Below are 14,377 nucleotides of genomic sequence, written 5' to 3' on the forward strand. Positions count from 1 at the left end.
TACATTGTCTCCAAATGTGAAATAGTTATGGGTGAGGACAAAGTCACAAAGTTCAGCCACCAGGTTTGCTGTGACATTATCGGGGATACTGTTCCTGACGGCTTGTAGTCCATCTTTGTGTGGAATGTTGGTGTAGAGGGCTTCTACATCCATAGTGGCCAGGATGGTGGTTTCAGGAACACCACTGATGGATTGTAGTTTCCTCAGGAAGTCAGTGGTGTCTGGAAAATAGCTGGGAGTGCTGGTAGCGTAGGGCCTGAGGAGGGAGTCTACGTAGCCAGACAATCCTGCTGTCAGGGTGCCAATGCCTGAGATGATGGGGCATCCAGGATTTCCAGGTTTATGGATCTTGGGTAGCAGACAGAATACCCCAGGTTGAGGTCCTAGGGGTGTGTCTGTGAGGATTTGTTCTTGTGCTTTTTCAGGGAGTTTCTTGAGCAAATGCTGTAGTTTCTTTTGGTAACCCTCAGAGGGATCAGAGGGTAATGGCTTGTAGAAAGTGGTGTTGGAGAGCTGCCTAGCAGCCTCTTGTTCATATTCTGACCTATTCATGATGACGACAGCATCTGCTTTGTCAGCCTTTTTGATTATGATGTCTGAGTTGTTTCTGAGGCTGTGGATGGCATTGTGTTCTGCACGGCTGAGGTTATGGGGCAAGTGATAATGCTTTTCCACAATTTCAGCCTGTGCACGTCGGCGGAAGCACTCTATGCAGAAGTCATCAAAGATGCACTGCAAGAACCACCAGGGTGCCAATGCTTGAGATGATGGGACGTCCAGGATTTCCAGGGAAAAGGAACCATCTGAAGGATAAAGTGATTCTTCTTATGTTTTGTGAGAGACAAGGTGGCTGAGGTACTATATTTTATTGGATCAACTTCTGTTGGTGAAAGACAAGCTTACATAGAGCTCTTCATAAATTAACGTTCAAAAACAGAACTATAAAACCCACATTCTCTGCATTGGCTGGCATCCCTTATATAAAGATGATTTTTTTCCAACTTGTCAAAGAAGATGAATACTTTGACATACACTTCAAACACAGTAATAATCAGTACAGTTTTCCAAAGAACTAGGCCACGGGCTAAAAAAATTCCATTTTCCACACCCTAGTACAATATCTTACTCACCTGCACTCAGGGGTTGCAACCCCCATTCCAAAGTAGGAGTTAGAGTTGATGTTTGCCTACAGTGGCCAAAGACCATACTAGTAGCCTGGAATGCTGGCATAATAGCTAACCTGTCCATTCTGACATATGGCTGTCAACATAGAGGGGTTGCACCTAAGGTAGGTGCATCATTAGGTTGTTAATGCCCTTATGGGGCAGTACAGGCTCTGGATCCGAAGACTGGGAAGGATTATGCTATGTATATTTCTGTCTCTGGAGAGAAGAAGAGGGAATTTTGAGGTGAGTGCATTTCTAGGGATTGCAGAAAATATGGGGTATATTTTGTATAAAACTAGAAGAGAATTAAGATACACACTATGAATCGGTCATACATGAATAATAAAATATTCCTTTTCCTGGGGAATTTTTATTTATTATACTCTTTAGAGACTGCTCTGAAACAACCACAGTGCAAGCCATATGGCTATGCTTTCCCTCTACAGTTATTCAGCACATAGACATTCCCTATAGGAGGTGAGCTCAACCTTTTTATGCTCACCCAGAGGGTTAACAAATTTCACCAACTCCAAATGACTCAGTCAGCTCTTCCTCATTTCCACAAGTTACGTTCCACATACACCCCAACCTCCCTCAAAAAAAATAGCTGGTCTGAGGTCATTAGGAACATAAGAATGGCCATACTGGGTCAGGCAGCATCTCGTGCCAGATGTTTCAGAGGGAATTAGCAGAACAGGGCAATTATCACGTGATCCATTCCTTGTCATGCAGTTCCAGCTTCTGGCAGACAGAGGTTTAGGGACACCCAGATTGCGGGGTTGCATCCCTAACTATTTTGGGTAATAGCCACTGAGGAGCCAATCCTCCATGAACTTACTCATTCTTTTTTGAACCTCGTTATACGTTGACAACTTCACAACATCTGGCAATGAGTTCCACAGGGTGACAATGTGTTGTGTGAAGAAATACTTCCTTATGTTTGTTTTAAACCTGTGGTGTATTAATTTAATTGGGTGACCCCTGGTTCTTGTGTTACGTGAAGGGGTAAATAACACTTCTGTATTTACTTTTTCCACACCTTTCATGATTTTAAAAACCTCTATCATAGCCTCCTAGTTATCTCTTTTCTAAGATGAACAATAACAGTCTTCTTAATCTCTCCTCATATGGAAGCTGTTCCATACCCCTAATCATTTTTGCTGCTCTTCTCTGTACCTTTTCCAATTCTAATATATGTTGCTTGAGATGAGGCAACCAAAACTGCACACAGTATTGAAAGTGTGGTGTACCATGGATTTATATAGCGACATTATGATATTTTATGTCTTATTATCTGTCCCTTTCCTATTGTTTCCTAACATTCTGTTAGCTTTTTTGACTGTCACTGTACATTAGTAGAGAACTACCCACAATGACTCCAAGAGCTCTTTCTTGAGTGGTAATAGCTAAATTAGACCCAATAATTTTGTATATATAATTGGGAATATGTTTTCCAATGTGCATTACTTTGCACTTACCAACATTGAATTTATCTGCCATTTTGTTGCCCAGTCACCCAGTTTTGTGAGATCTGTTTGCAACTCTTCGCAGTCTGCGTGGGACTTAACTATCTTGAGTAATTTTGTATAGTCTGCAAATTTTGCCAGCTCACTGGTCACCCGCTTTTCCAGATCATTTAGGAATTTGTTGAAGAGCACAGGTCCCAGGACAGATTCACTCCATTGTGAAAAAGGACCATTCTGTTCTGGAGTCTTAAAGGCCCAGATTCTCAAAGGTATTTAGGCTCCTAATTTCCATTCATTTCCTTGGGAGATAGGCACTGTTAGGGGGCTTATTCCTTCACCCACTCACTTCCCTGGTCCTTCTCGCATGAACAGAGAGCAACAATACCCGAAGTCCAAAGGTGCAAACAATTCGATGTTTATTGGGGTGAACTTCCAGCAAGCATGATTCCAGTTTCCTTCCTTAGTATCCTCCTTCCCAGCTCTGACACCACAGAGCCTTACACCTGTGTCCCTGTTCCCATTCCTACCCTTAGCAAAACATGATTCCAATTTCCTTACTCCCATTCCCTGTTCCCATCTCCCCCTTTAGCAAAACATGATTCCAATTTTCTTACCCCCATTCCCTGTTCCCATCTCACACACCCACATGCCCACCCCCACCCACCCCCACCAAAGCAACAATCTAATCCTCCAGAGCCATCCCAAGGCTCAGTGTTCCCATCATTCCTCCCCTTTTCCTTTTCTTTTACCTGTGCACACACACACACAAAATTCTGTTTTGTCTAACATCCCTTGCACTGTAATTACTCTTTTTACACAACTGTACCCCGATTACACTTCCATCTTGTACAACTAGACACAACCAGGGGCAGCCAAGTTAAACCCCTTCCATCCTTTAGTGATTTTGATTACATTACCCAAAAGTCAAATAATTTTGATCAGATTCTCTTTCTGCCTGCTGCCTGCAGCAGTCCCTTATAGACCATTTCTGTGGGAAAAGGGCCCATTTTCCCTCAGAATAGCTGTAAAGGCTTCTGTGGACAGAAGCGCAGTGGTGGTAGTAGCCACTCTACCTGACCCCCTTGGAAAATTTAATTACCAAGCTTCCATCCAATGTGAATGCACAGAGTTGCACATACAGTTACATGTATATAACTGGGTTTTATCATTAAACAAAACTTCTTTCTTGACATCTCACATAAGTAGCCAAAGTACCCTCCATTAAAACTTCAGAAAAACAAGAGTGTGGAAAGGCAGGTTGCATTTTGAAACTTTTTTTTTTTCTCCACTCCCCCAGGACCAAGTTTCAGATCCAGTCTCTAAAGGTAGTCTGTTAACTCTGCTTTTGACTTTAAACCCTTTTGTCCCAAATCATCTTTAACTACCCCTAACTAATTTACAACCCTTCAGCAGCCCTTGCTGAAGCAGCACCAAACTTGAACGATTACTGGCAGCTTCCCATAATGCTGCCCTTACTTCAAACCTCTCACAAGCAGACTGAAGTGCCTCCTTTCCCTGGAAGGCATTCAGTCCCCATGGGCAGGGACCTTCTTCCACTACCCATGTACCAAGGAGGGTGGGCTCCTCAGCCACCCCCCATCCCTCTGGGTCCCCTAACACTTCCTCCATTTCCTTTTTAATCTCATCCCAGGTTGACCTCTGTACCTGGTATGGGCCCTGGTTCTCCCTTATCCATTTATGCAAAAAATCCTTTACCCTGGCTTGCCAGAACCCGCAACTACCATCACGAGAGTTCGCGATACCCCCTCCAAGCAGCTGCGCGGACTGTTGGGGAGGGGGACTTACAGTCTGCCACTCACCTATCCAATGCGATGCATCTGAGTCACCGGCACCAAGATGTTAGGGGGCTTATTCCTTCACCCACTCACTTCCCTGGTCCTTCTCGCATGAACAGAGAGCAACAATACCCGAAGTCCAAAGGTGCAAACAATTCGATGTTTATTGGGGTGAACTTCCAGCAAGCATGATTCCAGTTTCCTTCCTTAGTATCCTCCTTCCCAGCTCTGACACCACAGAGCCTTACACCTGTGTCCCTGTTCCCATTACTACCCTTAGCAAAACATGATTCCAATTTTCTTACCCCCATTCCGTTCCCATCTCACACACCCACATGCCCACCCCCACCCACACCCACCAAAGCAACAATCTAATCCCCCAGAGCCATCCCAAGGCTCTGTGTTCCCATCATTCCTCCCATGGGTAAAAGAAAAGGAGAAGGGGAGGAATGATGGGAACACTGAGTCTTGGGATGGCTCTGGGGGATTAGATTGTTGCTTTGGTGGGTGTGGGTGGGTGTGGGCATGGGCATGTGGGTGAGGGAGATGGGACTACCAACAATGAAGTGATGTTGTGAAAATAGCTTGGAGACAGGTACCATTTAAGTCAGATGTACAATACCATTTTCCCAGAATTACTGCATTTAGTTAGACAAGGTGTGCGAGGTAATATATATATATATTTTTTGATCAACTTCTGTTGGTGAGAGAGACAAGTTTTTGAGCTTATACAGAGCTCTTCTTCAGGTCTGGGAAACTAAATCAGTGTCACTGCTCATGTTGTGGAGTTTCCATTTCAGATGGCAAAATTCAGTATCTTCCATTATTGTATGCAGTGTTGTAGCCGTGATGGTCCCAGGATATTAGAGAGGTAAGGTGGGTAAAGTGATATCTTCTTTGGACCAATTTCTGTTGGTGAGAAAGACGAAGCTTTTGAGCTTTTCAGAGGTCTGGGAAACTAATGTTACAGCATACACCAGTCATGTTATCAAAGTATATCTTTAATCTATGAAGCTGATGGACATGCTAGCCATCTTCTCTTCTGGCTAAATGAGGGAACAATTAAATGCATTTTGTTTAGGGTTGCAAGCAACCTCTTGAATTGTTGGTAATGGGAACCTCAAGGCTTCACACCCTACCCTGCCCTGCCACTTCAAACAAGGCCCCACCCTGCTCTGCCTCTTTCCCCAAGCCACCCCCATTGCTCACATCTCCTTCCCCCTACCCCCTCACTCACTGGATCGTCTCAAGGAGCCTGCCTGCAGGTAGGAGGTGGCCCCAGCTGAGCAGGGGTTGGTGTGGGTTAATGACCCAGCACCTACCCCCACCCCGTGGTAAGCAGACTTTTGGTTCAGGTGCCATTTAGGGTTATCAGTTCCCCTTTTTGACCAGACTTTCCAGTTGAAAACCAGGCACCTGCAACACTAAATGGCACCCGGACAAAGAAGCCAAAAACCGGACTCTCCGGCTATTACCTCCTATCATTTGATCCTACTGTGTTCAGAGAAACAGGACTTTGTACACATTCTTTATAAATAAACAGGATTGCATCAATTAATACTTGATTCTATCATCAGTATCTCCACCTGATGAAAACAACCCACAAGGCCCCAAATATTGGTTAACTGCTCTGATCAAAAGGAGGTAACGGTATTATAACAATATATAAATGATAATAAACTTACATAAAAATGGCCATACTGGGTCAGACCAAAAGTCCATCCAGCCCAGTATCCTGTCTACTGACAGTGGCCAATGCCAGGTGCCCCAGGGGGAGTGAACCTAACAGGTTAGGATCAAGTGATCTCTCTCCTGCCATCCATCTCCACTCTCTGACAAACACAGGCTAGGGACACCATTCCTTACCCATCCTGGCTAATAGCCATTAATGGACTTAACTTCCATGAATTTATGTAGTTCTCTTTTAAACCCTGTTATAGTTCTAGCCTTCAAAACCTCCTCAGGCAAGGAGTTCCACAGGTTGACTGTGCACTGAGTGAAGAAGAACTTCCTTTTATTTGTTTTAAACCTGCTGCCCATTCATTTCATTTGGTGGCCCCTAGTTCTTATATTATGGGAACAAGTAAATAACTTTTCCTTATTCATTTTCTCCACAGCACTCATGATTTTATATACCTCTATCATATCCCCCTTAGTCTCCTCTTTTCCAACTTATAATTGTGCCTGGTGAATTATTTGATTTCAAAACATATTAACATAAACCAGTATCTGTATAAATGATGAAGTATGGCTATACACCTGTGTTTGCGTGGAGCCTCACTGATGTCAGTGGGTCTCAGCGGAGACACAGAAGTCCACCAAATCAGAACAAGTTGTGAGACAACTCTTTACATCAGTGCCTAGACAACAGCAGAAAGAGAAGGGTTCTCTAATTCACTGAGACTGCAAGGCAGTGGCCCCAAACTGTGGGGGACGCCCCTTAGGGAGGCACAAAGGAACGTTCAGGGGGCGTGGCAGGGCTCGGGCCAGCCCCCATGGGGATTGGGGAGGGAGTACTACCCAGCCCTGCCCTGCTCACAGCTCTGCTCCGGCCCTTGCTTCAGCTGTGCCTCTGGCTCCTGGCCGTGCCTCCAGCCTCGGCTCCATACCCGGCCGTGGCCTGGCCATGTCTCCGCTCTCAGCCCTTGCCCTACCTGAGCCCCTGACTCCAGCCTTGGATCCCAGCCATGGCTCTGCTCCTGCCCCCACTCCCACACCCAGCTCCGTTCTCAGTCCCAGCCTCGGCTCCGTTTCCGGCCCTGCCCAGCTCCCAGACCCAGAACCACGCCCAGCTGTGGCCACAGCCCCAGCCCCCTTAACCCTGTCTGTGTCTCCCGCCACGGGAGCTGCGGCTTTGCTCTTGGACTTGGCTTCCAGGGGGATGTGGACAAAGGTAAAGGGGGCGCAACCCTGAAAAGTTTGGGGACCACTGCTATAAGGTATATAAGCATACAGAGATCTATGTTTCTTTTAGTACATGTCTAATTTCCATTTACAGTAATTGGGGCTCATGAATGCCTATGGAAAAATTGACACCATATATAATTATCTATTAAACATATTCTGGCATCTTTTTATATTACATAAAGAAAGTGTTTACCTTTTTTATACTACTTTCCCCTTGTCAACCAGGCTTAATAATAAATGAATCATGTTCGCTTTTAATCAAAGGTTTACTATCTTCAGATGTAAATAACTATTGTTGGCTGCCACTGGCATTACTTCTGATTTTTAAGCCAGTTTAGTAATTTATACATTTGAGTGCATGAGCTGTTTGTGACTTTCATATAATTTAATAATAACCATTATTTACCTGTCCAAGATTTTAAGCGTTAAATAATATTTTAATGCAAGAAGATAATTTGATGATTTAAAATCATCAGTGTCTAAGGCATATTCCGATGAGTGTAGGGTTTAGGGTTGAGGTGGGCAAACTACGGCTGGTGGGACCGTCCTGCTCAGCCCCTGAGCTCCTGGCCCAGGAGGCTCACTCCTGGCCCCTCCCCAGCAGCCATGCTGCTGCGTGGCGCAATACTCTGGGCGGCTAGGCTGCAGAGACCGGCCTGACACAGTGCTCTATGCTGTGCGGCACGGTGCAGCTGTCTTTCCTGGTGCAGCCGCGCTGTCAGCCACTGGTGCTCCAGGCAGCGCGGTCAGGGAGCAGGGTGAGGGGGTTGGATAGAGGGCAGGGGAGTTTGGGGGCGTGGATAGGGGTTGGGGTGGTCAGAGGGCGGGGAACGGGGGTTGAATGGGGGCAGGGATCTCAGGGGGGCAGTCAGGAAGGAGGGGGGGTTGAATGGGGTGGTGGGGGGAAGTTAGGAGCAGGGGGCAGTTAAGGGCAAGGGGTTTGGGGGCAGTAAGGGAGAAGGGGTGGTTGGATGGGGCAGGGGTCCTGGGGAGCAGTTAGGAAGGAGGGGGGATGGATGGGGCAGCGGGGGGGTCTGGGGGTGGTCAGAGGACGGAGAGCGGGGTGGTGGATGGGGCAGGGGTCCCCGGGGGGCCGTCAGGGAACAGGGGGGTTGGATGGGGCAGGAGTCCCGGAGGGGCCGTCAGGGGGCGAGAAGCAGGGGAGTTGGATGGGGGTAGGGGCGGGCCATGCCTGGCTGTTTGGGGAGGCACAGCCTCTCCTAACTGGCCCTCCATACAATTTCAGAAACGTGATGCGGCCCTCAGGCCAAGAAGTTTGCCTGCCCCTGGTTTAGGAGGACAAATTCGGTGAGATACAAATGTATGCTGAATCCCTTTCCAGAATTGGCAGTTTCTGGTGGAAAAACTATTTACTCAAAAAATTCCTGACCTGCACTACCCATAAACCAACAAGTCAAATAAAAAACCTGAAATTGATTATTCTTTGAAAATGCATGATTTTTAGTCAATCTAATGATTTTTAAGGCCCTGACTCATGTTTTTTGAATAGTTGCATCTGGCAATATTGAATTCCACACAAATGATTTATTTATATTGTTGTGCCAGCTGCTACACAATAAGGACCTTGGCTGGGGGCTTTTGATCAGTGCCACAATAAAATAAAATAATAAAAAGTAAATAATAAACATAAATAATATTTTTAGAAATTGCATATTCTCCATCTATGAGTGTGTTGCCTTTCAGGCTTATGATGAAAAAAGGGGTTAACAGCTCTGTGACTGAGGCATTCTGGGAGCTGTAGTGCTTAGCAAGAATCCTGGGAGTGGTAGTTCTTTTTCAGCCTTTCTCTTCCTCTCTGTAATGGCTGCATGTTATAAGGTAGTGTCTCCGTCTGTTCTTCTCTGGGCAAGTTTATTTTAAAATTCTGTGCTACCATTTTTTGTTGGTAAAATACCCCTCGAGGAGGGCCCTTGGTTCCGAAGGTATCATCACCTCTAGCAGTGCTGGGATGTTAGCCCTGGGAAGAGAGCTGCTGTATGGAAGGTGGCATGGAGAATAAAGAGCAAAGGGGTTAACTGGAAAATTAACTGTAACTGCATCTGGGATTTCATAACTGCATAGTGATTTTAACTTAACAAATATATTTTTCAGCTTTACAAATATCATATATTCCTATAATGATGAAGGGGTGGAAGGGAGTAGCTAGCTGGCTGAATTCCTGCTGAACTGATCACTTTAATGCTGATGAGATTTAATTGTATTGTTAGTTGTGTGTTAGGGCACCTAAAGCCTTGGATAGGTGTGTTTTAAATTGTTGTTATTCAAGTTGAAATAAATGAACCTTAACTGAAACCATCAAGTTAAAACTATTTTTAAGAATTACATTTTTCTGTTACTAATAGTGCCTTTAATTATTAAAACTGAAAGACATTTTAAAATCTAATTTACTTATTGCTTTGTTTTTTATTAGCTCTCTGATTGACTAGTATATATTCACTGTCCAATCTCAATTTTTTCACCATCAGTTTCATTTTCTGGTTCTGATGCACTACCTACAAGCCTGCAGTGTTTTGATTGCAAACATTGCAGGAGAATGCTTAATTGAAATTTTTTAAAAATTAATAGAAACAAATGTTTTGGCCATAAGTTTTGTAAAAGTTTGGTTTCAAAATACTTACATTTTGGGACAAATTTAATCTGACAACATCTATTTAAGAGAAAGATAATTATTTGTGTGTAATTATTTCTAGGCAATGCACCTGCCCAGTTTGTCTGAACCACACAGTAGTTTAAGTATCATGAAATAACCGTTTTTGTTTGTTTTTAATTTCCGAAGAGCTCAGGTGAGGCTGTATTAAAAACAATTATTGAATACTTCTGCTTTTCAGAACATCAGGTACTCTGACTCTCTTAGTGGTGTTTCATATTGTTTTTATAATGCGGTTAATTGAGTCAACATAGAAAATTGTGGACCAAATTGACCTGGCATAAGCAGCTGAAACTCTATTGACATCAATGAATCGCATCTTTTTAAGTGAAGTCTAAATTTGGGGCTGTGCAATTAAGTCCAGGGCTGTAGATGACTGACCTGATTGTGCATTGTTCTAACAGAAGCATGTCAAGATATGGGCAAGGAAAAAGATGTGTAGAACAACCCCTTGGGGCTATCAGCAGCCAAGTGTCAATTAGAGCAGCCCTCAGGTTGCTATAATTTGTACCAGGGGCTAGGCGCGACCTAGCCAGCTTGTGAATAGTGGGAGGTGCAAAGGAATTCTTCCTGATTCCGTCAATGCCTGTGACACTTGACAGTTAGGTCAACAATTTGAAATACTCCGCTTCTTGCCATGATAGGCTCGCTGACACAGTGGATGGAATTAGAGAGTTAAAGTGGTGTGTTAATAAAAGGCCTGAAGGTGAACAAAAAATATCTGCTACTGGCATACTTTGACATATATGGCATATACCTACTTGCCCACATCTGTGTCTAAGGTGTTAAAAGAAAATGACCCTGAATTTTATTTAATTGTAAAAATATTTCTGTCTCCATGAGTTTAAAAAATAGAAGATGAGACAAAGAACTCCCACTGAGATTAATATAAATAACATGGAATTTATTTAAAACAAATCTCTTGGTCTTCTGTAACTGTCTTGAGAATTTTGACTGTTGCGGGGGAAGGTTCCTTCCCTCATTCTCTGAGCCTTGCACTTTATATCAATCACACCTCTGAGAAGTAGGTGTAAAATGTTACCGTAGCAGAATAATAGCATTTTTCACAGATGTAAATACTGACGCAAGGTGCTAAAGAATCAGGCCTTCAGAAATAAATACGAGGACTTTATCCTTCATGGTTATTCTGTAGTGAGACGGTGACTATTTCTTCTTCCTACTTTCTTGAGGCAAGGTGGGAGAGGGAGTTCCTTGTTTGCTCTCCAAACCCTGTCACTTCAGGCAGTGCAATTCTTCAGATTTCTTTCTCTGAAAAGTCCTAGCATGTGGTTATCTGAGAGGGGATCTCTTCCCCTATAATCCACTGCAGTGGTTAAAATTATCTGGGATGCTCTTTATGTTGGTTTCCAGGCAGTGTCTCCTACTTCCTCCACAAACTCCAAACCTCTCCTTGTTGTGGAAGAGATGCAGAGGAAACTCTGCAGGGAACTTCATGGAATTTCCACTTGACTTAATCCATTCCTACATAGTATTTTGTTTTCTTTCTGCAAGAAACCCTAAAACTTTTTCAAACAAGTTAGTAGAAGCTTGAGTTTTCCCCTCCTAAAATGGAATTACCTGCATCTTTTGAAACAGGTCACCCAAAACCACATACACTTTTTACTTTAATTGTGTTGCAGTTCAGGATCAAGACACTTAAAAATAATGACCTCTCTTGAACCAATGCCTTGAAAAAAAGTTTTGTTAGTTGAATGAATGGCGGATTGCCAACCAAAATTAGGTGGCCTGTTTCCCCTCAAATTGACACAGGAAGGATGAGAAAATATGGACAAAGACAAAAGGACTCGCAGTATTGGCAGAGGCGGTAGGAACCCTTAGTTCCATAACGAATCCTTTCTTGTGTCACAGTCTCACTGAAGTCAATAGGACTACTTGTCAGAGTAAGGACTATTCATGTGAATATGGAATGCAGGTTTAGGCACCTTGATAGGCCACAACATTAGGACTTCCTGTTACAAACTGGAAAAGATTCTGTGATGTGAAATGTACAAACTGGTGAAGAAATAAAGACCTTTCCCTGAACAATGGCCATAATTTCCAAAAGGAATAAGTACTATGTTACTGTTCTTGCATCACGGTAGAATAGTTCAGACAAATTAGTTGTACTTAAGACTGCTTTTTTTTTATTTATTGAAATTATTGTAAGACTTTTTTTTAACTGAAATTATTTTAATTAATTAAATTATTTGTAAATTTAATTTGGAAATATATGCACAATAGGCTATGTAGCATTGTTGCAATGGCACCAATCCTGCAAACACTGATGCATGTCAGTAGTCTTGCCAATTAACCTGTTGCAAGATCAGGACCAGTGTTACTAATACACTCATGGCCATGTTCTGCTCTCAGTTACACTAGTGTAAGATTTTCTACACTAGAAAAGATTTGCTGGTATAGATATACTGGCAGAGCTATGCCAGCAACCTCCCCAACTGTAGATGCAGCTTATACCAGCAAGAAAGTTCTTTTGCCAGTATAATAGCTTAAACCAGTTCCCCAAATCAAATAAACTATACTGGCAAACTGACTCTTTTGCCAGCATAACTGTGTCTATGCTTCGGCTTTTGCCGGCATAGCTATGTTAATTGGGATGTGACTTTCTTCACACTGCTAACCAACATAGCTATGCCAGTAAAAGTTTCTAGTGTGGTCCAGACCTAAATCTGGGATGGTTCCATCTAAGGTGGAATGGCATTACTACATTTATATTGATGCAACTAAGAGCAGGATTAGACCCCTATTTAGCATTTTAAAATACATATTTTTTTAAAGCCAATGAAAAAGTGGCCCATATTGTATCTGCTTTAAATTTCAGGTGGTGAACAGTAAAAGCTGAGATGAAACCTCACGGTGGCGTTGGGCTTTTTAGAAGTCTGCTTGCTAATTGTTTTCATCGCTATCACCATCACTGCTCTCCTCTTGTTAAAAGGATAGGTCACATGATGGAACTATCTATCTTTAGGCGCAATTATTTATTAAAAATAGTTAAACCTACTCTGTCACTTAATGGTTGGTCAAGGAGATATCACCAGGATTTTAGAGCACTGTGGAAGCATGAAGCTGTGGAAAAATATCTAGAGACCTTAAACAGAGAATACCAGCGGGTTGGCCAGTTGTTAAATAGTGGCTCAATGAATGAGTATGATCGAAGCACTCTGAGCAGAAGACATAATCATTTATCCACCCTTGTAGCTGCATTTCAAGAAATACAAGAGGCAGAAAGAGAAGTTCAAGAGATAGAATCCATGTGTACAAGTAAGTAAAATGCATCTGTTTACGCAAAGCAGCTTTTTTTATGATGCAATATGCCTTATTACCCAGAATTTGAAACAAGTCACTCAGGGAGCAGTACACTAGGCACATACATTTTCCTGAGGGTCCTCCGTGTCCCTGTTAAAGCCTTCTAGATCCTCCCATTTCGTTTTGCTTTAGCCCCACCACACCTACTCTTGAGGCCTCAGAGTGACCAATTTTGCAGAGCAGGCCAGTGTCATGTACATTACACATTCAAAGTCACGTGAATGCTGTCTTTAGCTGAAATATTCTAGAAAGCTTTGTTTTTAAGACTACTGTAGCCCTTGTTTCATAGGGCTAATGACAGTTTTCTTCCTAGGGACATATTTTAGGTAAGGCTAATTTATTTGGGCTGGGGGGGGTGATTTATACTACATCAGACTTGACATCGTAATTTAAATTTGGATTTTGGTGTTTGGTTCATTGATATCTATTAAATTATGGGCTTTGCACATCTCTTCGAGATGCTCAATCCCAAACCCTGAATTGTCAGGCTTCAGTTTAACCTTATGTGAAATACTAGTTCCTTGAAGATATTTGAGAACTCTCATGTGGAGTGAAATAAACAAATAGTTATCCCACAATCAAAACTATGCCCAGTGGTTTTCAACATATTGACTCATGATGTGGAAGATGTGGGTGGCGGGGGAGAAAGCAAGGTGGCAGAAATTGCTGATGATACCATTATTAATATTAGGACTAGGAAGAAATGCAAAGAATGGAGCTTACACATTTGGTAATTGTGCAACACTGGCAAGTGAAATTTCGAGTATGTGGTGTAAGGTAATGCACACACTAAATAAGGAAAGTAGCCACTGAGAGTACTACATACACTAATGGGTAGTAAATTAGTAGCAAGAGACAACAGAATGTAGAGCAGGGAGAACTTCGAATGGCAGCCAAAAGCCAATGTAAGGGATGCAGTGTCTACACAGACACTACATCGCCCTAACTACACCGACATAAGCCCTGCACCTCTCGTGAAGGTGGAGTTATTATGTCAGCGTAATAGGGCACTTACATTGGCGGGAGCAAGGCTGTAGCGTGTACACTGACATA

The 14,377-nt window shown here is 43.2% G+C and overlaps 1 protein-coding gene and 1 long non-coding RNA gene across 6 annotated transcripts in view; one reads left to right on the forward strand and one right to left on the reverse strand.

Moving 5' to 3' along the window:
• Positions 1-693: 693 nt before the first annotated feature.
• MTRF1 (mitochondrial translation release factor 1) overlaps positions 694-14,377 on the forward strand; it is a 28,058-nt gene continuing 14,374 nt past the window's right edge. The window contains exons 1-2 of one of the 5 annotated variants that reach the window (XM_073345947.1): positions 9,049-9,174; positions 12,840-13,279. In XM_073345947.1, the coding sequence (XP_073202048.1) occupies positions 12,862-13,279 (418 nt within the window). In that variant the 5' untranslated portion in view covers positions 9,049-9,174; positions 12,840-12,861. Of the gene's footprint in view, positions 856-9,048; positions 9,175-12,839; positions 13,280-14,377 lie in introns of those variants that run through there. The other 4 variants (XM_073345938.1, XM_073345958.1, XM_073345976.1 and 1 more) reach the window with 4 other exon arrangements.
• LOC140911896 (uncharacterized) lies at positions 4,932-7,820 on the reverse strand. Its single transcript, XR_012159186.1, has 3 exons — positions 6,968-7,820; positions 6,688-6,788; positions 4,932-5,337 (listed from the first exon to the last, which is right to left on the reverse strand). It is a non-coding gene; the product is annotated as an uncharacterized lncRNA (long non-coding RNA).

This window comes from Lepidochelys kempii, chromosome 1 (genome assembly GCF_965140265.1).
Source record: "Lepidochelys kempii isolate rLepKem1 chromosome 1, rLepKem1.hap2, whole genome shotgun sequence".
Taxonomy (NCBI): domain Eukaryota; kingdom Metazoa; phylum Chordata; order Testudines; family Cheloniidae; genus Lepidochelys; species Lepidochelys kempii.